The following is a 24,678-nucleotide window of genomic DNA, read 5'->3' as shown; positions in this document are numbered from 1 at the left end:
TTGTTTAAAGTAGTTTCATCAAGCAAGAGGATAACAGTCAGGACAAATCTAGGACTTCAATTTGGACAGTGAGAGTGAGTGAGAAACAAAGAAACAAACTCCTGGTGGTGGTGAAGTTGCGGGGAAGGGGGAAAGGGAGATGAACGACCGAACACTTTGGGGAAAATGTTTTCTAAAAGAAGGCACTGAAGGTTACCTTCCAGGACAAGAAAACCAATCTCACATTCATTTTGAAAAAACTATTTACTTTTTTCCAAATATTATTCCAAATACATGTTTTACAGACAAGGGCCACTATGGGTCAGAAATAGTCTATAGAAGAAAGCATTTTGATAGACATTGTAAATAATTTTAATAGAAGAAACTGCTCATATTTATCTAGACGTGGCTATGTTCCATAGGAAGATTTCAGCATCCAAAGTGCAAAGACAGAATGAGTGTGGCTTTTCTTGCCACACAGAATATTGACAATCTTCCCTTACAGCCTACTCGTAACTGTTAGCTGGGCCGCTAAGTAGACGGTATACTGACCTTTAGAAGTCGGGCTCCAATGGACAAGGGGGTGGGGGTGGGGGGTCCAACATCAGAATGAATTCAACTTAAGAATAAACTGGCTTTGACCCCAACCAAACCCCAAAGTCCAGCCAGAGGTCCACTAGAAATAAATACAAGTTTGTGGTATCACGCTTACAAGGTTGTGCCACTTAATACTATTAAACCTAATCAATCCAAAAGAAAGCTAAGCACATTCCCATTACCAGTGCAGTCCTCACCGTAGCCCTTATCTATGAAGGCTCCACATCATAGCTCAGGTCATAACAGGGGGAGGGGGACTTCCAGGTTCTCAAAAGGAGCCATCCTAAATCCTCTGTCCAAACCTTTCTTTACCCTGCCCTCCCACTTTCCACCCTAACACAAGTCAGTCTTACTGAAGAGGTAGGGCTTCTACCAGTCTCACGGAAATCACACCAGAGAAAGGTCATTACACGAGAGCATTAGGCTTTAAGCCAAGGGGACGTGCCTCCAGCCCCAAAAAGAATCACAACAAATTTCAAACCTACTTCTACTCCTGCAAAGATCTCCCATCTAGAAGCTCCCAACAACGGCAGCACGAGGTGTTGACATTACATTACTTGAGGAGAAGGAGAGGGAGATATATATAGTTTTCATAAAACCCCCATGCACAATTAAACTTGATTAAAAGCCTTGAGAGTGCTAAAAGTAGCAATGAGTACAGGAGGCTGCCGAGCAGAGCGCAGGTGCGCCCTTCCCTGCAGTCAGTAAATGCTGGGAAGTACAGGAGGCGTGCCTTCACTTGAGCATTGGAGAAGCAAAAAAGTTGCCTTGTCGTCCTAGGTTAGTGGCAGACTTGCTTTTGCTCCCAAATCTAAAAAAAAAAAAAAAAAAAAAAAATAGAGAATGAACTGGAAAAGTATTCTATAAAAAATGGTAAATAACTATAACATTACTTAATATAATCAACTACAGTAGGAAAGCCAGAAACAAGTACTCTGTAAACCATGCTTTGTCACCTGAGATGAGGGAGGGGAAAAACAGTACAGATCCTTAGACCCTTTTTAAAAACCAGATCTTAATGGCTCCAGGTTTCCTTTTAAAGTCCAGCTGCTGGCTAAGATCTAATTCAATTTTTCTTTCAATAAGCTTCAGCATGATGAGAAAGAAAGGAAGCAGTCATTTTTTATTTCCCAGCAGCCCGATTCCACATACCTGGGAGTGTTCCTGGTGAGGGTGGAGCGGACCCTCTGCGACAGGGAGCTGGATGACGGAGTCTTGAGGAGCTGATGCTCAGGAGTGGTCACGGGGCCCAGTAAACTCACTTCAATCAAAGTTAAGACATATATTTAAAGGAGAGGAAAAAAGAAAGCACTCTTGTAGGCAGCCAGTTTTAAGCCGAATATTCTGTGAAACACTTAAGAGGTAAGGTTAGAGACCTAGCAAGGTCCCAGAGATCATTTTTGTCACCATTTTGTGACACAGCAGTGTATTTTTTGAACCATACAGGCAACCAGTGAATAGCTGAGATTCATTTTCTGATTTGGCCATTCTCAAATCCAACATATATTTGATTTTTTTTTTCCTATGTTAGAAAAAAACAATATGCTCCCTTAAAAAAGAACTTGCAGTAATGAAAGAACAGGTCTCCGATGCCAGTGAAGTTGGAATGAAACCAGCCTCATACATTTTTGGTGGCAATACAAACTGGCAAAAGCCTTTAAAATCACATTGGTAAAACATATCAAGAAACATAAAAATGTTTAAAACCTTTAATTCAATGATTCTCACTCATGGGAAATTATCATCAGGGATGAAAAAAGGTAGTATATACATACAATATTGATGGCATCGCTATGTGTAATTATGAAAAATTGAAAAATACCATCAATACCTAATAGAACACTTAGGTAAACTATAGTTTACAACCAGAAACATGATAACTAAGATCATATAGTAACAGAGAAAGTTCTCATAATATGCTAAGTGAAATAAGAACTAATTATATCTAAATTATTATACCTATATTTTAAAAAAAATCCATATAGGTAAAGAAAGAAGCAGAACATGAAAAAGTAGAAAAAAAATAAGGAAGGTAGAACTGTACAAATTTTTAATGATAGAATTCTCAAAATTAATTTTATTGAAGAATGTGCATTTTAAACACTTCTAGCAAAGACAAGGAGAGGGCACCTGACCAAAAACCAGAGAGGGAGTCAGGCCCTTTAAGAAGCACAACTTAAGCCTTACCTTTAACATCTGGTGTCTGTGGTGTGGAAAAGGCATTTGAGTTTTCAATGACATGCATGGGTTCAATGTTCTCTTGTTCCACCATCATGAACTGACTCCAGTATTCCAGGGGTAGTGAAAGTAGGCGCTCTACCACCTAAAAGCCACCAAATATGTTAACAAACTTCCAAAGCTCAGGGCTTACTCACTGTTCTCTCATGTTATCATGTGACAAAAGTCATGTATATATACAGACATGCTTGCCTACCTTGGGTTGACGCTTGATGTCCTGTAACATTATCACTGGATCTGGATTGGGCACAGCATGGCCAACTATCGTGGGGCCAAAGACTTTAGCCAGATTGGCAACATCCATTTTAGTGTTTGGGCTCTGGGCCACCCTAAGTAAAATAGCATTAAATTAGAAGACTTGTCCCTCTGCTTAAAAGCAGACAGAAATAGTAAGATCTATAGAAAAACAATTTACCCCTCGCATTCCCTCCCTAACACCCAACCCCCATTCTCATCCCCCTGGCAAATTCTCTGACTCCCAGCAACAAATTTCTGCTCTACTCACCTCTGCAAGTGAATCATGAGGAAAGCTAATGTGTCTCTGTTGGCCTGGGGCAGTTCACCGACAGCTTGGTACATGGCAGCTATGCTGTTGTCCTCATCTGTGATTTCTGTAAATGGAAAGAAAGCAACAAGAGGCCCAGACTTTTTTCCCTTGACAGCAGGCTTCCAAGTTATCGACCACAAAGTCGCATCTATACAGTAAGCTTTTGAAACTTCTGATTAGGTTCATGACTGCATCAGATTCTAGTTTCATTAACAAGCAGGATACTGGCCAACAGCTCAATATTAGAAATCAGAACTTTTTAACAACCGGCTCTTGCAGTTAGGGAAAGCAGCTGGAAACTCATGTTTCCAGGAAGGCAGACATATGACTGCAGTGACTACAATTATTCAGAAGGTATTTGTTCATGAAACATGTTTAAGAGCCTACTATGTGCCAGGCACTGTTCTAAGTGCTCAGGATTAAGCAGACCTAAACAAAAGACCTTGCCTCATGCAACTGGAGAAGTCAGTCAAAAAGCAAGTTATCTATCAGGTAGTGATATATATAATAAATAATAAGGCAGGCAAGAAGCTAGAAAGTAATGAAAGATGTTATTTTAGACAAGGTGGTCAGGAAAGGTGTTCCTGAGGACAGGATATCCAAAAAGAAACCCAAAAGAAATAAAGGAGAAAATCATGCAAACACCACTCCAGGCTGAGACAACCACAAATGTGATGGCCTTGAGTTGGGAGTAAGTCTGGTTATGCTCTAAGAATTGCAAGAATTCCAGTGTGGAGAGGCAGGGGGGAAGGGAAGGAGGGGGAAGGGAAGGAGATGGAGGGGAGGGAAGGGAAGTGAAGGGAGGAAGGGAGGAAGGGAGGAAGGGAGGAAGGGAGGAAGGGAGGAAGGGAGGAAGGGAGGGAGGGAGGAAGGGAGGGAGGAAGAGAGGAAGGAAGGAAGGGAGGGAAGAAGGGAGGAAGGGAGGAAGGGAGGAAGGATGGAAGGGGAGAATGCTGAAAGAAATGCTGTTGGAGACCTAATCAGGAGCCAAGTCATGTGGGGTCTTTTGGGCCTGTTAAGGACTGTGGATCTTATTCTGAGAGTGATAGGAAGCCATTGGAGGAGGCTGAAGACAGAAGGGACATCATCTAATTTAAATTGTAAAAGAACCACTTGAGCTACTGTATGAAGATTATACCTTAAGAGGGCAAGAGTAGAAATGGGAAAATCAGTAGGTTCTTACATCACTCCAGGGAAAGAGAGGTCAAGAGTGGTAGCAATAGGAGTGAGAAATTTTAAATTTAAGATATATTTACAAGACCTTTGCTGACAAGATTTGCCAATGGATTAAATGTAGGGTGTGAGGTAAAGGAATCAAAGATAGCTCCAAGTTCAAAAGGACAACCTAAAACTTGACAAAAAATACAATAAAAAGCAACAACAAAAAAACCCGTTAGTGCTCTGTACAATTTAGACAGGAGAGGATAGGAGAACATGGATACAGCTATTCATCCATCCATTTGAGCACCTGCTATATTTCAGGCACTGTACCAGGCAGGGAATAAACAGGAAACAGAAGAGTCGAAAATTCCTGCCCCTCGTGGGAGTCACATTCAAGTACTAAGACCTGCCTTTACCTGCTGCTTCCATAAAGGTCTTATTTAGCCGAAAGGTCAGAAGAGGTTCTTTGAGGTTTCGAAGGAAGTCTTTCAGGAGGCTACAGACAGCATGGATGTCATCCACTTTGCTGAGAAGGGGCACGGTTTTCACTCTGAGGAATTTCTCTTTCAGCTCTTTCACTGTCCGGTCACAGCCTGAGATCCGATAAAGGCCTGTCTATTATCAAGATGACACTTTCAGTTAAAAACCTCTTAATTATTGACACAAATAACAAATTCACTCTCTCCAAGGGTGGACTCTTACCTCAGTCAGCCCTCTCTGCTCAATCTCATTTACACAGTGGACAACGATGGAAGGGATCATTGGAGAAGTCTGGGACACATAATCTGCCAGCATTCCCTGAAAAGGGAGAGTTTAAAATTATTTATACCACTTAGATCAGCAGATGAAGATCAATGAGAAAATCACCCTACACTAATACTCAGGCTGGGACATCATGTTTACTTTTAAATTTCTCTTCCCAATGCATATATTAGAACAGAGACTCTCAATTATTTTTCCTACCTCCATACCAGGACTGATTTATAGTCACATCCACCACACTCTTGCATGAACAAGTAATAAGACCACAAGCTACAGTTCCGCCCCTGTTCCTCTTATATAGTCAAGGGCATCAAAAAGCAAGCAATGAGATTACAGCTATGGAGTTTAATATAAACTAATTTATTACTCTAAAAAAGGAAACCTTTCTGCACTTTAATTATTCTTAGTAAGAAAAATTATTTAACACAACTCACAGTTGATCATGACACAAACCTATCTGTAGGAGAGAACTCCATGGTTCTATACTAGACTATAGAAAATTTGTAAAAAATTTTATGCATGGATAAGAACTCTTAAGATTAAAGAAAAGTAACATTTGATTTGCTGGAGGCTGGGTAGCAGCTTAGTCATTTTGTTTTGATTCTTGCTAACATTGCTTATAACAAATAATTTCTTAATGAACTGAATCAAATTTTAGAAATAATCTAATCTTAATAGCTTAGTATGGAATATCTCTAACATGAGAGAAAGAATATTCAAAGATGAAATTATATGATGGCTGGAATTTGCTTCAAAATAATTCACTGAACAGGGTCAAGAGGAGATGGGGTTATTATTAATAAATCAAGACTGGTCATGAATTAGGAATTGTGGAAGTTGAGTGACAGGAACCAGGGGTTTAGTTATAGTACTCTCTCTACTTTTGTATATGTTTGAAATCTTACAAAATTGGATGGGATGGGAAAGGAAAAGAAGAGGGGGAAAGCAGAGGGGGGTGGGGAGGGAAGGGAAAAGGAAGAAAGGAAGAAAAGAAGGAAAGGGAAGGAGAGGGGGGAAGAAGGGGAAGAGGAATTTGGTTTAGAAAGGTTACTAAACAGACAAACCCAAACAGGATTCTGCTGCAAGTTAACATTTTGTAATTTCTATTCATTATTTGTGGGAAGAAATATACTTGGAATTATTAATTTTAGGAAAAAAAAGACCTTAAGCTTTTGAAAAGCTAAAGTAGCCATAACACAATGACAGCTCCCACAGCGCACCTCTCCGATCTTGACAGGTGTTCCTATCAGGGTAGGAATGCAGGGGAGGGGACAGCGATCCCGACATTCTGGATGAGAGACCACGCGACAGTCTCGACACTTCAGAGACAGCTTGCCAAATTTTATTCGCTTTCCACATGGAACACAAGATTCGGGCTTAATAACCTGAGGATGAAACCGGGAGTGGTATGAATTAGACAATTATCATCATCATCTACCAGCATTTATTAGGCACTTAGCATGTGCCAAACAACTTTCTAATCCCATTACACATATTTATTTGTGTAATTCTCACAATAATCCTATAAAATAAGGTCTTGTATTCTTTAAGATAAGGGAACAGAAGCAAAAAGAGGCTAAGTAGCTTGTGTAAGGGCACTCATCTGGAAGAGATCACTGTAGTACTGGAAAGAATCTGTTGACAAGGAGTCAGAAAGCCCCCATGTTAACTTTGCCACTTACTGTCCTGTGGCTCAAACAAGTCAGTTAACTCCTCTGAGCCTCAGTCAGTCGGTTTGCTTGGGTTTTTATGAGGAAATCAAATGGGACAAAGTTAAAATGTGCTCTATTTGGGGAGAAGGGTAATAGCTCAGTGGCAGAGCACGTGCATAGCATGCACAAGATCCTGGGTTCAATCCCCGGTACCTCCAATGAAAAAAAAAAAAGTGCTATATTCAAGCATGAAGTATAAATACACGTCACTAAAAAGCACAAACAACTGCTTCTGAATAGTGTTTTAGTTTTAATTTAGTATTACTCACAGAATGGAAAGATATACACCCTCTGTAACCAGTAGTTACCCATGGAGAGTGGGACTGGAAGGAGGAGGAAATTTGACTTTTAGCTTGATAACACAGAAGAATCTAAATTTGTTGCTGGTACTTCCAGAATTAAAAAGTCAGACATGCCCAAGAGCGGCAGCAACCCCAGACCCACCGTCTTGGAGACAAAGTCGTGCAGGCGCATCCCTCCATTGCTTTGCGGAGTGCTGGGGCCGTCTGTCTCCGTTCTCGGCTCCAACTGCCTGCTGCTCAAGGTGGAGTCACTGTTCCAAGGCTGTAAAGTACCTAGAAATCAGGCAACTATAAGCTTTGTGTCTTAAGTATTTTGTTCCTTCTGAATTCTAACCCCAATTTTAATACATAACTGGTAGATAACCGGTAATCTGTAATACTGATCAGAAGTGAATATAACGGCTATGCAAAGAATCATTTCCAGAAGAACAAGTTCTACACTATGGCGAAGGCCAGGCTAGCAAGCCAAAGGCAGAGCATGACACGAACAGTGCTCTGGCCCTCGGTAAGCAGTGTAGGAAACCACCCAACACATCCAACTCCTGCTGAACGAGGGTTCTGAGGCTCCAGTTCTCCCCAGATTTTACCAGTCATTTTACACAGGCCATTCAGTCACAAACCCCCGGACCTGTTTTCCTTCGGCTCCTGGTCCAGTATGGCACAGTCTCAATAGTGGACACAGCTTCGATGGGCCCGCCATCATTGGGAACAGTCACTGTAGTTTTTGCAACTATGGATTCATTCCCCTAAAACAAAGGTAGTAATGAGGGAAGGATGAATCTCATTTCCCCTCCACTATAGGGTGTTCTGGAGTAGCTGAAAAATTCTTGAGTCTCAGTTAGGACTTAAGCCTCCAGTCCCAAACACTCTTAAGTTGAAATCTCATACTTTAAAATAGAAATATAGGTCACAGGGGTTTACATACAAGCAACTAAGAACCAAACATAAAGCTGGAAGTTGTTTACTGTTCTATTCATATGGATAAGGATTCTATTACAGAGAAAAACTTTCACTAAACATCTCTCTCAATAACACTGCAATGTTGACTCGGGATTTTTAATGCTTGGGGCCACTAATCTTTGATGTGTTCGAGAACAAAATTCTCTTAGCCTGACTATTCTTACCTGGTCTACTGTGGAGCCAATGGAACGAGTTTTCTTTATAGGTCCAGGGGGACCGTCAATGAACTGTCGGCTACTAGAGCGCTAGAGATGGGGCAAAAACCAAGAACTTTAGTACCAAACAGAAGATCTGAAGCACAAAAGATAAAATTACCCATTAGACAATGTGGACGCAAGCCCTAGATACCAGGGCTGTAGTAAATAACAATGTTCTCTCTCTCATTGCCTATTTCCACTTGAAGCTTACGTTGTACCAACACAAAAATGCGCTCAATACCCTAGAAGAAACAAGCAAGCTTTGGAAAATTTTAGATGACAGCACTAGAAAAAGTAGAGTGTAATCTTATTTAAGGACAGAAGTCTTTGGAAACATATTAAGTACCCTAAACAAGCACACACAGATAGTTCTCTGTATATCCCATTATATACACATTTCATCTGAAGCTTATATTAGAGCACAAAAAGTCCTACATAAAAATTCATATGACAACTCAAAACAGATATATCCTTTTCCTCTCGATAAATGAACTGAGAGCAGCCCGGAGAAGTGAAACAGGACAGAATTCTGTCCTGAGTTAATACCTCAAGGAACATCAATACCACCCCCACAACAAGGATTCATTTGTAATACAGGTTTAATAACGGCTAGAGCACCGTATCAGGAATGCAACATCATGGCAAAATTTCCAGAGAAAATTCTTTCATTGCTACTTTGTAAAAAACAAACAAACAAAAAAAAAAACTAAACAGAACCATACATACCCTCTTTTCTCTCTTCTTCAGTTTAAAAGTCTTTACCAAAGAAGAATCCCAATCCTGTTGACAATTACACTGTATTAATTTCTTTCTTTGGTTAGGCCTCCCCTAAACCCTGTGCAAATACATTTGCAGAGAATTTTAAAGGCCTCTTGAGTCAGAGTACCTAACTCACAAGTCAGGGAGAGGGGGAAGGGAGGGTCCCAAATGTCATAGCTACAAGAGCTGTAGTAAGTTAACATGCTTTCTTTCCAAAATTGAAGCTATTATAATAGAATCAGGAATCAATACCACAGAGGCAAGAAAAGGTTAAAAGAATCAACTTCTGTCGTGATTATCTCCAGTGCCTGGTCCTTTATTTCTGATGATTTCTGTAATTAGTTTTAGACCTTACAGAATGTTAGGCACTATGCTGATCGTGTTAGATGTGATCTTTGCTCTTAAGGGACTGCTATCATCTAATCAGATGTTCTGCACAATAGAGCCACTTTCAAAGTTCTAGTTTAGGTTTTACGTCTCTCCATCATCCCTCTTACTTAGGCCCTAAAAAAAGACATTCATATAGACACTGAAGAATTGTTTGTCTTTCACTGTGGTCTAGTTTTACCTCACTTATTTTAACCATTTGCATTCATTTTTACTAGCTACCTATGACCTCCTTATTCCTGATAATCCCTAAACATGCAAAATCCAGAAACAGCTGTATATAACTTAGCTAAATAAATGTAACCTCTCCAATTCATGGTCAAGTAATTTAGCTACTGCTTGTTTGTTTCAGCTTCGGTTACGACAGATATCACATCACAGGTCTAGCTCTAAAATCAGCTAATAATATATTCTAGTTTAATTATGTATCCCAAACTATGCCATTCCTTATTTCAAAAAGATGACACCTAATATTTGTATCTACAAAATGGTAATTATTTCCCTAGTCAAACACTGAATTTGGACAGAAAACTCTAAGCCTATGCAACAAGGAGTTATCACATGTCTTGTTATCATCAGAAAACCAACTACCAATACCCTCCTGATTTACTGTCTTGTTTGCTACCTTTCATCCAGTAAAACAGAAAAGATACACAAACCAATCTCCAGAACATCAGAGACTAAAATATCAGGAGATGACCTCTTATCCAGAAATACCACCATAAGTTGAGAAGGGTGCTACCTCACAAAAGCAGGGTAACAAAGAGCTTAGACACGTGAACCGCTGTTCATTAACGCATTATATAGTGCCTGGGAATTTTCATCTGCCTTCTGGCTGAAGTTCCAGGGCACTGGTTTCCTTCTAATTGTGAAGTAGGACTAAGTCTTCCTCAAGAACCAAATTAATTCAGAAATAAGGCACAAATCTCTTCCCCCCAAGAGCAGCAAATAAACTCTTCTTGGATAGAGTCTTGCTTTTTTTTTTTTTTGGTGTTAGCTTGGGTTTTAAAATAAGTCGAGATATAGTAATCAATTAGTACACACAGCTCATAGATATGTTAAATAAATTTAACCTCATGCCAAATCCTAAATTCTGTATTCTTGTATTCTTATTTCCAGAAATTAAATAAATATGTAAGCCAGTCTCTTATAGCTTATATGCATTTATATTTTTAAATGCTAGATCAGTATCTATAACACATCAAGTAATAAAATAGTAATAAAGGAATTCCAGAAAAGAGGACAGGATAGCTATTCCTGAGGGAGCAGGGTTAAGAAAAATAGATAATTCTCAGAAATCAAGTGTTCATTACCAACGATTCATCAGTCTTGTCAAAGCTGATATCCGATAAAATGGAACCAGATTCATCAATGGTTGACAGTCTAGATGAGTAAAACAGTAGCGTTAGACACAAGACTGTGGAAAGTAAAATCCATCAACACCAGAACAAGTCACACTGGTCAGGTAACATCAGCAATTTCACAGCAATATCTTCCCCATGGAGATAACTACAAGCTCAAACCCTAGCTGGGGTGGGTTGCTTTTTATGGTTTACATGGGGAGATGTGCGCGCATGCACATGCAGCACAGCTGCCATTTCAGCAAAGGCCTTATAACAGTAGTTGAAAGTTAACAGTCAGGGGCACAGGTGCTATTCCCTGCTGAGACTGTACTACAGGCTACTGCAGATTCACAAGGCAGAAGAGTGAAGTTTAATTTGATCCCAACTGTGGTTGCTTTCTACAAGAGAAGAGTATTACCCAGCATTAGCTTTCTAAGAAATTAAGTCTGTACATCTTCTTAGTTATAAAGATTCCCCATAAAACAACCAGGCAACAAAATAAATCGCTCGAAGAGTGCTGACCTTTTCCTACGTATTGTATTAGGGGTGTTAAATTCAAAGCCTGGTTGAGACTATTTTAAACAGTGATGCAGTGGAACCAAAATTATTATCTGGTCTTGCTCACAGAAGGCCTTTCTAAACTAGAAGAGCTACAAGAGCTCTCTGGAGAGCAAACACCTGAAGTATTGCTGAACTGCCACTTCCACCTTTAGGTCTCTCAGCAATGTGCAGGATTAGTTACTGAAGTGCAATTTAGCACCAACATCAAATTTTACCCATGATGAAACATCTTAAGGAAAGAAAAAAAATATAAAATAAAATAAAGAGGGAGGCCCCTGCGCCTTCATTTCCCATCCACCCTTCCTCCAAAGTCTTTTTCTGCTTTATTCAGCACACATTCCAGAAGCAGTATATTTAAGAGTTTAGATAACAAGAACTTCTGACAGCTGTGATGCTTGTGATCAGATAACAACAGATGCAGTTCCCCCACCTTTTGTTCCCAGCATTGCCGCTGGATGGTTGGCCTCTGTTGAGAAAAGCCAGAGCTGATTTTTGCTCCTCGCTCAGTTGAATGCTGCCAGATGTGTCACACATCAGCATCTCTCGAATCAGCTGAATCTGTCTTTCCTACAGACCAAAGCAGAGTAAAACATCCTAGCTAACCAGGGGAGAAAGCTTCACCTCAAATTTATGGGACAGGCAGACCAGAAGACATTAAAATACAGCATTATGCAAATGAGCCTTCAGGAAGGCTGCTACACCAACAGCATATTAATTCTCATCAAGCCCAGATTGTGTCTCTGATTTCTGACTGGTAAAATGAACTCCATCTCAAATAGTGGAGTTTCTGCTACAAGACTTTTGGATCAAACTGCTAATCCAAGAGAAGGGAGTATTGCAAAATGAGAATCCCAAAATAAATTTCGTAGAGCAAACACACTTTAGTGTCATTTTATCAGGACAATTATTGGCTTCTTCTATAGATCAAAACAGCCACTCACCTTTCTAAACGGTGGCGCGAAATATATTAAAATGGATAGAAAGCTTTAATGCACTGGAACCAGACAATGTGAGCTTACTTAGGCATCTAACACTGTACCAAGATGGACTGGTCCCTCCTAGTGAAGCCTTTCCTTTGTACCATGACCCACCCTAGTACATCAAAATGATAGTGTGCTGTGCTAATCACACTGGTTGAATACATCCAGCTCTTTACCCTAAATTAAGAGCAGTGATGAAGGAAAGACTTAAGAGTTGTCCTGCCCGTATCAATGACAAACTGATATAAGGATAAGGATGTTCTAAGTAGCACTTATAATCATTAATGAGAGACAGCCAATATCTTGTGACTGACCAAATATGCTAGGATTTCCCTGACTTTCCTCCTAATTTTAATTCTTTAAATTCTCACTTGAAATCTATTAAATAAGTCTCAGGTCTAAAGGGGAAAAAAATTAAATTTCAACTTATGAAGAACAGGCTGTAATTTCAGCTCCAATCACGGACAAGCTGCCACTGGACAGGGTGCTTTCAGTTCTTTAATGTAGTAGAAGAAACCAGGTATATCTGGGCAGGTGGAAACATTATCAAATGATGCTTCCGCCTCCCCCACTGTCACAGTTCTAGCATAAAAACAATACACACCAGCTTTTCACAGTCAGCCTCAGCTCGCTGCCTGCGTTTGATCTCCACATCCACCTGATTGCGCGCATGCTTCAGCTTAACATCCAGGGCACTACGCTCAGTCTCTGCTTTCATCAAAAGATCCTTGTATTTGCCCAGCTCATGGTCTGTTCTCTGCCACTTTTTACGGAAATCTTCAAAGTCCTTTGCCAACTGGATAAATTCTAAGAAAAGGGGGAAATTTTAATAATTCAAATACCAAATAGGGTATAAATGCTCTAATAAATGAGTCCTCTGCTTAGTTTTACTCCAAATACATAGTTGAGGGACCAGCTGTACTATGGGCAAATCTAGCTAAAAATAACCAGGAACAGATCCTGGATATATGTTCACCACTCGGGATGAGAAGTTTCAGTGGTCAATAACCACTTACTTTTGGCTTAGCCAGTGGCGTCTGCTATGGAGTAAGTAATTCATTAGTCACCTGGCTCCAGATGTAACCCTAACAGTGAAAGCTCCTGAACAGAAGGCAATCAAAGGGGGATACCTTTGGGGCAGCTGTCACGCACCAGGACAGTTACAGCTATAAAACAAAAACAGCCTCCTTTAGAGTCACGTATTGCTGCGCCAAAGGCGTTAAACTACTGCAAATTCAAATGTTACTGCTGTAATATGCTCCGGTAGATGTAGATTAATATTACAGATGTCTAAACCCACAATTGCATTCAGCTATATAATTATACAACTATTGATTTGAAAGTAAACAGCCAATTTGCTTTCACTGTTTTAACACAGCCCTGAAGGGTATGTAAACATTCCAGTTGGAAAGACACAGGAAGAGAAGATCATACTAGTTTGGGTGAGTCACTGAGAGTGGAATGTGGACTCTTTTCAAGTGTCTGCGAAGAGCACATAACTTCCAAGGCAGCACCTCCAAGCATAATAACCCTGGTGGCATCTGTTCCTATCAACTGCCATTGGCAAAGACTATTCTACAATGCCTTTCTATTTTCTAGTTAACCTCAATCTATCTCTAAGCATCATTCTCCACCAGAATGATGGAGCAAGTTTCTAAAACGTACATCCTGCTGGTCAAACTAACCCAGTTTACAGCTGAAACTAGGCCAAATTCACACAAAGCTAGCAGATTCTTAGGTAATAAGGGCAGTTTTCCTATTTGAATTTAACCTAAGAGCACAGAAATAATATAGTGCCATTTTAAAGCAATTTTAATAATTTGACTATATTTCAAACTTATAAATTAGGATAATTAATGTAGAAAAACCAGGCCTTCCCCACAAGGAAACCTAGGTTTTTAGCAAACAACAGATTTTAGCAAAACAGGGTATTATGATCTAGTTATCTTAAGACAAGGCAAATATCAAGGATCTCAAAAAGTAAAATATATTATTACAATTCAAATAGTTTTAAATGATATACTGGTTTAGTTTACAGTTTGGAAACACATTACTAAGGTTTTTTTTCCCCCTCGTAACTTAAAGAAAAAGAAAATTAATATATCCTTTTACAAATTTAACTCTTTCAAAATTCTAAATTCACAAGGAAAAAAATTAAAAACAAGAGCTGGTTCTTAGTCACATTTACTCCTGTGATTCATCAAGCAATGCACTTATTATTTGTGTACTTTTTTGATGTATGTAACACTTCAATTTAAAAAAATAAAGAACAGTAAACAGACTTTTCAACTCCACAGTCTAAAAACTTTCTAGCTCCACACTGTGGTCAATTAAATGTTTCTAAATATAGTGTTGCCTACACACTCAAATATTTACTGAATTGAAAAATAATTTTGAGAATGAAAAGATTTCCATTTGACCTAATTTCACTGGTTTGTTTGTTCTTTAGGATACTTTGTGATAAGTCTTATTAAATTGGGGTTTTAATTCCATTCACTGTTAATTGGTGTATGTTACAGGTCTAACTGAGTTGAACCATAGAACTGAAACCAAATAAAGTTATCAGTTCATTTCAAGGACACAGTTCCCATTTTAATACAGATGATTAAATTACTAGTTTAGTTTATATTACGCCAAAATCAGAACATTTGCATACATGATGAAGATATTACTTCTATGTACAATTCTGTTGTAAACTAATTGGGCAAGGATGGGTCAAAAAGGCACTTTAGACCACAAGCCAGGAAAAATTTTGATGCTGGAGATCAATAAACATGAATGGCATTTTTTGGTCAGTGTGTGAATCACAGTTCAATTTGGTACTAGCCCTTGTCATGAAGTACACATTCAAAAGGTTTACTGAATTCAAATGATCTCCTTAAAAGGGCTATGTGTATATTAAATTACAAAATTCATCTATCTAAAATGACAAAGGAGAAGGGACATTTCCTTAAAACAAATTGAGAATAATCTTTGATCTAGGAAAAAGAAATCAGGATTTAGTTCATGGTTCAGCAAAGAGATTAAAGCAATTCCAGAAATCTTGTTTTTTCAGCTCACTCCATCTAGGGCATTTGCACAGGCTCTTCCTCGTCTTAAGGGCAAGGATCCATATCTCTTTCTTGCTTTTATCCCCAGTGCCTTGCACTCTACCTAGTACACTGTAGGCACATAAATATTCAACGAACGAATGAATGAAGAAAATTACTGTTCAGATCATATTTAAACTCGAGACATCCAAGCCTACCTTACCAGTCTAATCAAACTTCCCATCACTACTCAATACCCTCTCACTAAACCAGTCTGTCCCAGCCCTCAGGACGGATCTGTGTTCATTTCTGCCTTATCGCTTATGATCAAGCTATGCTCTCCAAAAGGAATGCCCTATCTATTCTCTCTTATGCACCCATTTTCCTACCCATCCCATCTGCTCTATGAAACCTTGCTTAATCTTTTTGCTGCACATTTTTCTGTACTTCCCAAAAGCATATATTTTGATACTTGTATTATCTTCTGCTTCATGAGACAGAATCTTGTTACTGAAACTTAAATACCACAATCTTCTTGAAGACAGACACCATGTCACATGCACTTTAGTATCACCTACCGTACACAGATAGCATAGCACCAACCTAGTATGGTGCTGGCACACAATAGGCACCTGATAAATATTAAGTTATATTTATTCCTAATTTACACCAACATCAAAAAAATTTCAGGCAGCTCATGATAAAAATAGAAGATAAAAATCATGTAGACCAGGGAAAACACAGATAAAATATCTAGGCTATTAAAGACATTTTATTTGAATATTAACCTTTACTCTGATCTTTCAGTAACCTTGGACTTAGCTGTAAAATAAAAATTCCTATACAAAAAGGAGAAAGAGGACTAAAGTTATGACGAAAAGCAAGAGTAAGGAGTCAGGGATACTTAGGCATGGGAGGAATTCCTGGAATCCAAGAAAAGAACAGAGACTGGCTGGTTGCAGAAAAAAAGATTCTAGAGTCCAGAAAACACTAAGACACTTTAGTTACTCAAAAGTCAATGTTCCAAGTTAGGGATCTGGAGAGGGGACAAAACATACCTCTATTTCATAACAGAAGTCGATGGGAAAATAGAAATTTGCTTATAAAATAAAGGTTCCTATAAAAATAAGTACCTTCTATTTTTTTGGTATAGTTACTTCCAAAGGTATTTTCACAACTAGTATCTCGTTCATCTCCCAATGCTCACCACAAAATTCCTATCTTACAGATGGAGAAACAGACACACAAGTAACAGTTAAAAGCCAGCTCTACTTACTGAGACTACAAAACTCAGATTCCTCCCTCTGCCCCCACATACTATCAGCTGCCTTCTCCTAAAAGATCTTATCACTCTCTCTTCCACCCATTTCCCCTTATTTCCATCTTCAGAATCACCACTCCAGTCGGGGCTCCCACTGCCTATTTCCTGAGTCATGGCAGCCATGTCCTAGTCAGTCTCCCACCTCCACCTCTAAGGCAGCCTCCGCCTCAGCCAGCGTAACCTTCCTAAATCACAGCCCTGATTAAGTCAACCCCCCTTACTCGTACTCCCCTCACACCCTACACCCTCTTGCCGCCACTCAGGTTGTTCCCTTGACCCCAAATGCCCTCTTTCATCTCTGACTGTTGGGATCCTACCCTATATCTAATCTAAGGCTCAACCAAACCATACTTTTTGGAAGCCATTTAGTCATCCCTTTCCCTCAACATGTGCTAGAAGCTGTGATAGGTTCTCACTGAGTATATGCTGAGGGAACCTGAATTTTAAGATCTGTTAGTCAATACTCTTCCCCACTAGACTCCAAAGTAATCTATCTTCTGAGATGATGTGAGCTCAAAGAGAAGCCTAATTAGTATGCCATCATGGTTACTGAGTTGGTACCAGATGATAGGGTCATGAAACAGCTATTAGAAAAAGAAGATAGAATACTGTTTTGAAGGGCTTATAAGTGGATGAGAACCATTAAAAACATCAATCAAATTAAAGAAAATATTGAATGGCATAAGCAAGACACCATACTAAGTACTATGGAGATTTTTTTAAAAGTTTAAGACACAGTTCTTGCATTACTTTTATATCAATGAGGCTGACTTAATAGCAATACCTACTAAAATAGGTATTAAGGAAAATCTGGAAACAGAGGGGATGGCAACACAAAGAGAACCTGGTAAAGAATAACTCTTTAGATCACTTAAGTCAGTGCTATCAGCCCCACCCTTCTCACTAATATACTTCCCATAAGACTATTCCATCACCACCTCCTTTTTCTCCTCAGCTCACCATCCAACCTCACCCTTTTAGTACTAAGCACCAAATAAATGAAGGAGGTGAAAGCAGATGAACTGCCCCTCTTTCAAAAAGAAATTATGTCATTTTTCTCCTTTTCGTTTGAAAATATTTTTTAGAACACAGGGAAAACTCAAGATAAAAAATTTAGACAACTACTACTCTAAGGAAAACAGGCAACAATCTTGGAAATTCAGTAGATTTTGCCCAGTTAGTGATATGAAAATAAAATTAGCAACTAATGCCAACTATTTAGTGAAAAGAGAACCTTGATAATGAAAAGAGTCTGGGTAAAACCCATTTAAAAACCACTGCAGAAAAAAAAGGTGACCATTTAGAATGAGTGTTCATTAAGCTTTTTGACCATAGATAAGTGACCATCATTTTCTTTTTAGGTAACTCAAATGAAAAACAATTTTAGGATTGGAACACACTTCAGCCTTATAGAACACCCAAATGTGAAATCTGTTTTTTCTCTTCACACAAGCCAGCTCAGAATGACTTACGGAGTTCATTTCCTTCACTGAGAATCTCCACCCGGCGTACAAGCTGCTCAAACAGATTCCGCAAATTCAGCATCGTAGTATCCATCTTTCTGCCAAGAAATCAAATATACATTAGGGGTCCTGCCATCTCCCTCAGACAAAAGATTCAGTAGCAATCCAGTACAGTCATCAGTGACTAACATCTGGACTCTTCCACGTGTAGCTACCATTATAATAATCCAAGGCCAACAATTGATGTTTTGTGTAATCCTAATTATAAAAACAAAGTTGGAATGTTTAAGCTCATTTGAAAATTACAAAAGCATTTCAGTCCTCTGAATATAACACCCCTCCCTTCCTGCCTATTTCTTTTCCTCCACTCTGCAATCACTCTGGAGCTGAGATGAAAGCAATTAGGGACAAGTATGTTAGTTGATTACTAGGTAACCAACTTAGTCAAACCTAATGATTAATTTAACATTTTTGGCCACTTTAATCCTCCTGCACTTTGAAGACTTTCAATGTAACTTAAAAGGTTTATTTTAAATTTCATTTGTAGCTAATACCATGTTGCAACTGCCTCTTAAAACGCAGGACATGGTCAGCACATTTCTTACCAACGGCACAGACGACGTCACACAAGTGATTAAGTGGGGAAATCGCCAGCTCAGCAGCACGAGAATTATTTCTGTAATGCAGGGCTCTCTGCTGGACTGCGTGCAGGGACTATATCTAATAAATTTATACTAAGTATAGGCAAAGGATTATGTTGTACCACGTTCTGGCATCAAGGAAACAATATACCACCTTCACAGTGAGAAGGGCAAAGGAAAAATCATTCACTACTGTGTTCCATATAGTGAATTTCAGGCTTCATATTTGCCCCTAAAGACTTGCTGATGTTACGTTAAAAACGGTGTCCTTACAGGCAGTACTACTCAAATAGACTTGAACTGGGAACACTTTGAGGAAATAAGATCTTCATTTAACAGTCAAGAAAGAAAGATATCAATGGAATGTTATGAAAATTATCAAGGAAATAAAATTAAAAATCATATTTAATTGAAAATTGAACATTCTCAGAAATACTATTAAAGGATTCTTCTTATGTTTCTCCCAACCACCCCTTCAACATTCTAGTCCAGGCCCTTTTTTCATGCATCTAAATAAAATTTTAAGAACTCTTTTACAAAGGTTTAGTGGTTTTACAATGTTTGTAAGGGTGTACCAGAAGCTATGAGGGCAAGGAAGAGGGAGGTGGGGAGGTGGGGGACACAAAGGAATATATAAACATAAAGATATTTTCTATTAAATGCTATAGAATTATTCATTTGTACTTGTATGATGATTGCTCTAATAGTAAAAAAGCTTTCAACTCCAAGCTTGGATGCAATATATACCTGAATCAGGGCCGGAAACCAAGATTCTCAAATGGCAATCTATCTGTTCCAAGCTACATAATCACAGCAAGCTGCTAAGCAACCAGACCAACAAATCTACTACAAAGCTCCTTCTCTAAACTAAGAACAAAACTAAAAGAATAGCACTAAAACTGGTAGGAAGAGATGTAGAAGTTACAGAGATGCCTGTGGATTTTCACAGTATGACAAAAAAAGGCAAGCGCACCTAAGTGCTACAGGCCAGACACCTGGGCAGGGCATTCAGCAGCCTACTCAAATGACGATTCCCTTTGGCTCCCAACAAAAGTGGAAGAAGCCGATCAGTTTTCATGTGGGGTATACTTGGTTCCTATCACCTCTGAACTTGTGTGCATATTCTGAGACTATAAGACAGCAAGCTCAGTACATAGGAAAACTTCTATCTGTCCAGGAATATAGAAAAGGAAAATGTGACAGTGCAACTAGGGCAATGAAAACTGGTTGTTTAAACAAAAATTCAGACGGTCTGTATGCCTTAAATGACAGTACAACCTGATTCTTTGTCCCTTTAAGAGAAATCCTCCATTTTCTCAAGTTCCTCTATCCTTCTTTCCCATTTTCTTTGTGCATACCACTCCCTAGAGTGAGTATTGTGCGGAGGCATTCTCTTGAAAACACAACTTGATTCCTGAAAAGACTAAAGATACAGAGTACCTACTTGGGCACATCTCACCATAGTAACTGTTATCTCATACAACTACCTCAATCTACGCTGCTCTAACATGACGCCCAGGACCTAGGAAGGAGTTGTGTGACTGAACATATCAAATCATCCCACTTTAGTCATTACATCTCTCCAGACAACTCACCTATTTCTCTCTCCAGCCCTGCCTCTCTCGTAACTCAATCCCGTAGCTCTCAATTTGTTTGGGATGCCCTGGATGTTGATTTTGATTTGAGACATTGTTTTATCCTTCCCCCAAATATATCACCAACTACCCTTCCCACTGACCAACCCTACTCCCTCCCCTACTGACTCCTGAATTTGATTTCCTTTTTTTTGATTATTCACCCCCTTAGTTCCAAATCTCAGAATCACCTTAAGTTACTTCCTTTCCTGCAAATATAATCACCAGACTTTGGGGATTCTTCTCTCATGTGTGATATACCATGCTCTCATCACTTGCAGGTCATTATCACTCAATTCAACTGATCTCCTTGGCCCCAGTCTTTCCCCAACTGCTTTGCTCAGTTGGCCCTCAGACACACCTTGTACTCTAATTTAACTTTACCATGTTTCTATCCTATGTTCCATCTAGACTGTAGATTTGAGAGGAGAAACCTTACATTTTGCACTACTGTATTACACACAGTTTTTAAAAAAATATTTGATATTTTTATCAAACACATAAATGAACACACACCCCCATTCTACTGCCAAAAACACTTCCCAATCTACCTGAACATCAATGTTTAATAAGGATGAAAACAAGCAGAAGAGTTTAAAAAAGGTGAGGGGGGCAAAAGACCTGGGATAAAGTTTTAGTTCTTCTATTTACACACTGTAAATCCATGGATAAGTCACTGAAATTCTGAGACACATTTATAAATGGGAACAATAATACCTGTCCTATTTACCTCATAGAATATTACAAATCAATGTAGGTAAGTTTTATAATGTGTAAATTGAGCCTCACTATAAGAATATAGGGTATTATTATAGTGGGTATACATTTTTTGGTCTTATTTTTTTGTTTTGGTCTGACTGTTGTTATTTACATCCTAGAATAGTGATTACCAAATCATAGCTGGGACCCAGATCAAAAAGAAGGGAGGAGATAGCAAAATTTGACCTGGGCTCTTAAACAAGATCTTCTACATGAGGCTCATGGCATCTGAGAAGTTTTTCCTCTAACATAGGTTTACTTTGGGCAATCCAAAAACAGCAGTAGCAAATATAATCCTCTTCTCTTTATACACTGGGGGGGGGGGGCTGTGTATTTTTATTAACATTCTATAGCAGTGACTCTCAGGAATTATTCATAGATGACAAAAATATCTTTCAGCATCAGTACTAACTCATATCTCAGCCAAATTGTAACTTGAAAGGCTAAAATTTACTCATCCTATTCAATGTCAATTGAAAATTGTCTTAATTTTCCTGCTGGGTCACATTTTCACCCTCACGAATACTTCTTTATTTCTCCTCCTTTATTATTTAGCTCCATAGCTAGGAGATACACTAATGTGAAAGGAAACAAAAACAAAGTCATATTGTAGTACATTGCTTTGCAGCTGTAAAACAGCTGTCACTTTTCACTACAGAGGCGGCTGCCTTTCGGGAGAGCTGAAATGATCCCTGTGTGCAGCAAGGAAATCAGTTTGTGGAGCACTTTGAACAAAAAGGTGCTAGAGAATCTCAGCTGTTATTGATGAGAAGCCCCAGAGATGGAGAAGTCACTATGTTACAGACTCCCAATCTGTGAGTATTCCTAAGGGAGCAATTTGGCATCACCACGAAAAGAGGCTCAGCTTGATGTGATTGCTTTGAGTCCCCAATTTAATTTCAATCACCCAGCCAAGAGAACAGACATCATCCTTCAGAATAACAGACTATTACAGATCTTACTGCAGAGTATCCTGGAAAAAGCCTCTATCCTCTTCTTCCTCCCCCTACAAACAACACTATTAAGAGAGCTATACATCAGGTTTTAGATGCATCAAGGGTGTTAAATATTGTAAGACAAAGCAATGAGTTTTTAGGGAGAGTTTTAATGAAAAACATTCTCACAAACATTACTAAATCTTGAGATTCCCAAGAAATCAACAACACAGGTTCTCTGCTGCCAAGAAAAAACATTCCCTAAGACTGTTTCAATACAAGATTCTTTCATATGAAAGCATTTCAGAACAACTTTTTTTCCCAACTGTCCAGCTTCTGCTTCACCATATCAAAAGCCTCTATTCAACTGGCAGGCAGAAGGAATATCTTGAAACCAAATGTTCTTATGAGCAAATCAACTGCAGAAAGAGTAAACAGAACATCCTCAGTCCAACATGAATGAAGATTAAAATACAGAACGGGACAAGTTGAATTATTATTTTTCAGAAAATTATTATCAAAAATTTCAGAAGTTCATTATACTAAGTTCTCCTCTTCTGCAAATTCTTTTCATTCTGAAGTGTTCCATTCTTCAAGGTCCAGTATAAGTCTCACCAATTCACTAAAGCACTCTTACCATTTTAGTCCTAAATTACCTCTATTATTTACAACACTTAGCAGATGTATAACACTGCCTCATACTGTTAATTTTCTATGTTCAAAAAAAAATTAATGCTTTTTAATGGTGAAACTAAAACTTCACCACCCTAAACAATTACATGCACCTCCCTAATTTTTGCCCACTATGCCCTCATACTTCATAGAATTGCCATCAAAGATTATATATAATTTGTGTTTTACTTTTTTCTATTATGTTTCCTTTAAGTTACAAAAATTTGATGAACAATTATTTATTTAATTGTTCTCTTCCGTTGACATTTAGGTAATTTCGTTTTTCTGTTACAGATGCCTAGAATCTCTCACATGGCCACTCCATCACCTCCTTCAGGTATTTATTCAAATATCATTGTCTCATTCTCCATATTTTAAATTGCATCTGTCCTCCCAATGCTTTTCTTTCACTCGAAAGCACTTATCTCCATCTAACATACTTATATATATATTAACTTACCTATTTTGTTTATTGTCTATCATCCCAACAGTTTAAGTTCCAAGAAGACAGATTTTTGTTTGTTTTGTTCATTGCTGAGGCCCTGATGCCTAGAACAGTGCCTGACACTTGGCAAATGATTAATATTCACTGAAGGAATAAACTGGACATCAACATAGACAGTGCTTTTCTTCAAGTGGCCGTGTTTCTTAAAGTAGATTTCCAAGGCCAGCATTACCAAATCAGAGGGTAAAACCTCTTACGACTCTTGACAAATATTTTCAAAATATTTTCTACAAGGGCTGTACCAAGGTACAGTACTCTCAGCAGTGTAAAGGCCTACCAGATTCACCAAATCAGTTATCTTTAGAAATTTTATTAGCTTGAATAAATTGCAAGCTCCTTTAAAGCCAAATAAGATTGTCTTGTATTTATATTTTGCACTTAATAAATACCTGTTGAATGATTAAGCTATAGAAAAGGCATCTTCTCTAAACACTTTCAATAACTCAAAAAGCTCACTTTACACATTAAAGAGAATTTCTTAAAAAAAAAAAAAAAAGCTTATTTTCCCCACCCACCCCACGTTTCTATACACACCCTCTGCTGAGGAATGAAATCCTGTGGAAAGGAATGTGAAAGGGTAAAGTAAGGCCTCCTTGTTACTAAGGCTGAGAATTAGGATGGGAAGGGCAAGATGTCACTGCCTACCTAGACACACACAGCCCACTAGGGAGAGGGGCTCCACTACAGGCGGCCCTGGCCTCTCAAAAGCCAGGGATCTTCCCTTCGAAAAAGTCTTGTTCCTCCGAAAAGAACTGGGGTGTAACCCCCACCCACTCCCTAACTCTGTCTTAAGTGATAGCCACTTCTTTGGGGTAGCTCCTGCCCTGTTCAAGCCACCATCTCAGAAAGATGCCCCCTGGCTTTCCACAAAACACGGCGCAGAGAAAGAAGCCCCCCACTCCCCCGCCACCGCCCGTCCAGGCCGCCCGCGCCACGGTCCGGGAAGAGCCCCAGAGGAGGGGCTGTAAGTGCCGACCTTCCCACCTCGACCCCCAGGGAGGTGCCAGGCCTCGGACGCCCTCCCTTCCACCACAAACCCAGCGCCAAACGCACCTTTCTCGCAACTTGGCGGGGTCCGCCTGGCCCCACCTGGGCGGCCTTCCACTTCCCTCTGCGCCTCACCCAACGGCAAAGCCGCCCCGCGCCGCCAGCTCGGGTTTGAAATCCCACACCAACCAATCACAGAGAAATTTATTCCTCCCGCGCTGTCTCCCTACGTTGCGACGCACGCGTC

The 24,678-nt window shown here is 39.2% G+C and overlaps 1 protein-coding gene across 2 annotated transcripts; it reads right to left on the bottom strand.

The window, feature by feature from the left end:
* Positions 1 to 224: 224 nt before the first annotated feature.
* Positions 225 to 24,678, bottom strand: RACGAP1 (Rac GTPase activating protein 1). Of its 2 annotated transcripts, none has more exons than XM_010964264.3 (17): positions 24,498 to 24,678; positions 18,308 to 18,396; positions 13,090 to 13,292; positions 11,936 to 12,072; positions 10,915 to 10,984; positions 9,182 to 9,235; positions 8,423 to 8,503; positions 7,927 to 8,044; positions 7,441 to 7,571; positions 6,505 to 6,669; positions 5,225 to 5,320; positions 4,939 to 5,137; positions 3,320 to 3,425; positions 3,011 to 3,143; positions 2,764 to 2,899; positions 1,729 to 1,837; positions 225 to 1,387 (listed from the first exon to the last, which is right to left on the bottom strand). In XM_010964264.3, the coding sequence occupies exons 2-17, from the start codon at positions 18,390 to 18,392 to the stop codon at positions 1,312 to 1,314; spliced, it is 1,899 nt and encodes a 632-aa protein (XP_010962566.1). In that variant the 5' UTR covers positions 18,393 to 18,396; positions 24,498 to 24,678; the 3' UTR covers positions 225 to 1,311. The 2 variants fall into 2 exon arrangements, with proteins under 2 accessions (XP_010962566.1, XP_045379558.1); XM_045523602.2 differs by having other exon boundaries at positions 18,308 to 18,392.

The sequence above is a fragment of the Camelus bactrianus genome, chromosome 12 (assembly GCF_048773025.1).
Source record: "Camelus bactrianus isolate YW-2024 breed Bactrian camel chromosome 12, ASM4877302v1, whole genome shotgun sequence".
Lineage (NCBI taxonomy): Eukaryota > Metazoa > Chordata > Mammalia > Artiodactyla > Camelidae > Camelus > Camelus bactrianus.
Note: the sequence above shows the minus strand (reverse complement) of the source record. Positions and strands in the feature narration are given on the sequence as shown.

What these genes read in the sequence shown, in the direction of transcription:
- RACGAP1 (XM_010964264.3), bottom strand. Translation starts at nt 18,392, where the DNA reads ATGGATACTACGATGCTGAATTTGCGGAATCTGTTTGAGCAGCTTGTA. An exon ending in CTCATGATTCACTTGCAGAG is followed by an intron (nt 3,144 to 3,319) that starts GTGAGTAGAGCA and finishes TATTTTACTTAG; the next exon opens with GGTGGCCCAGAGCCCAAACA. An exon ending in ACAGACACCAGATGTTAAAG is followed by an intron (nt 1,838 to 2,763) that starts GTAAGGCTTAAG and finishes CTTTGATTGAAG; the next exon opens with TGAGTTTACTGGGCCCCGTG.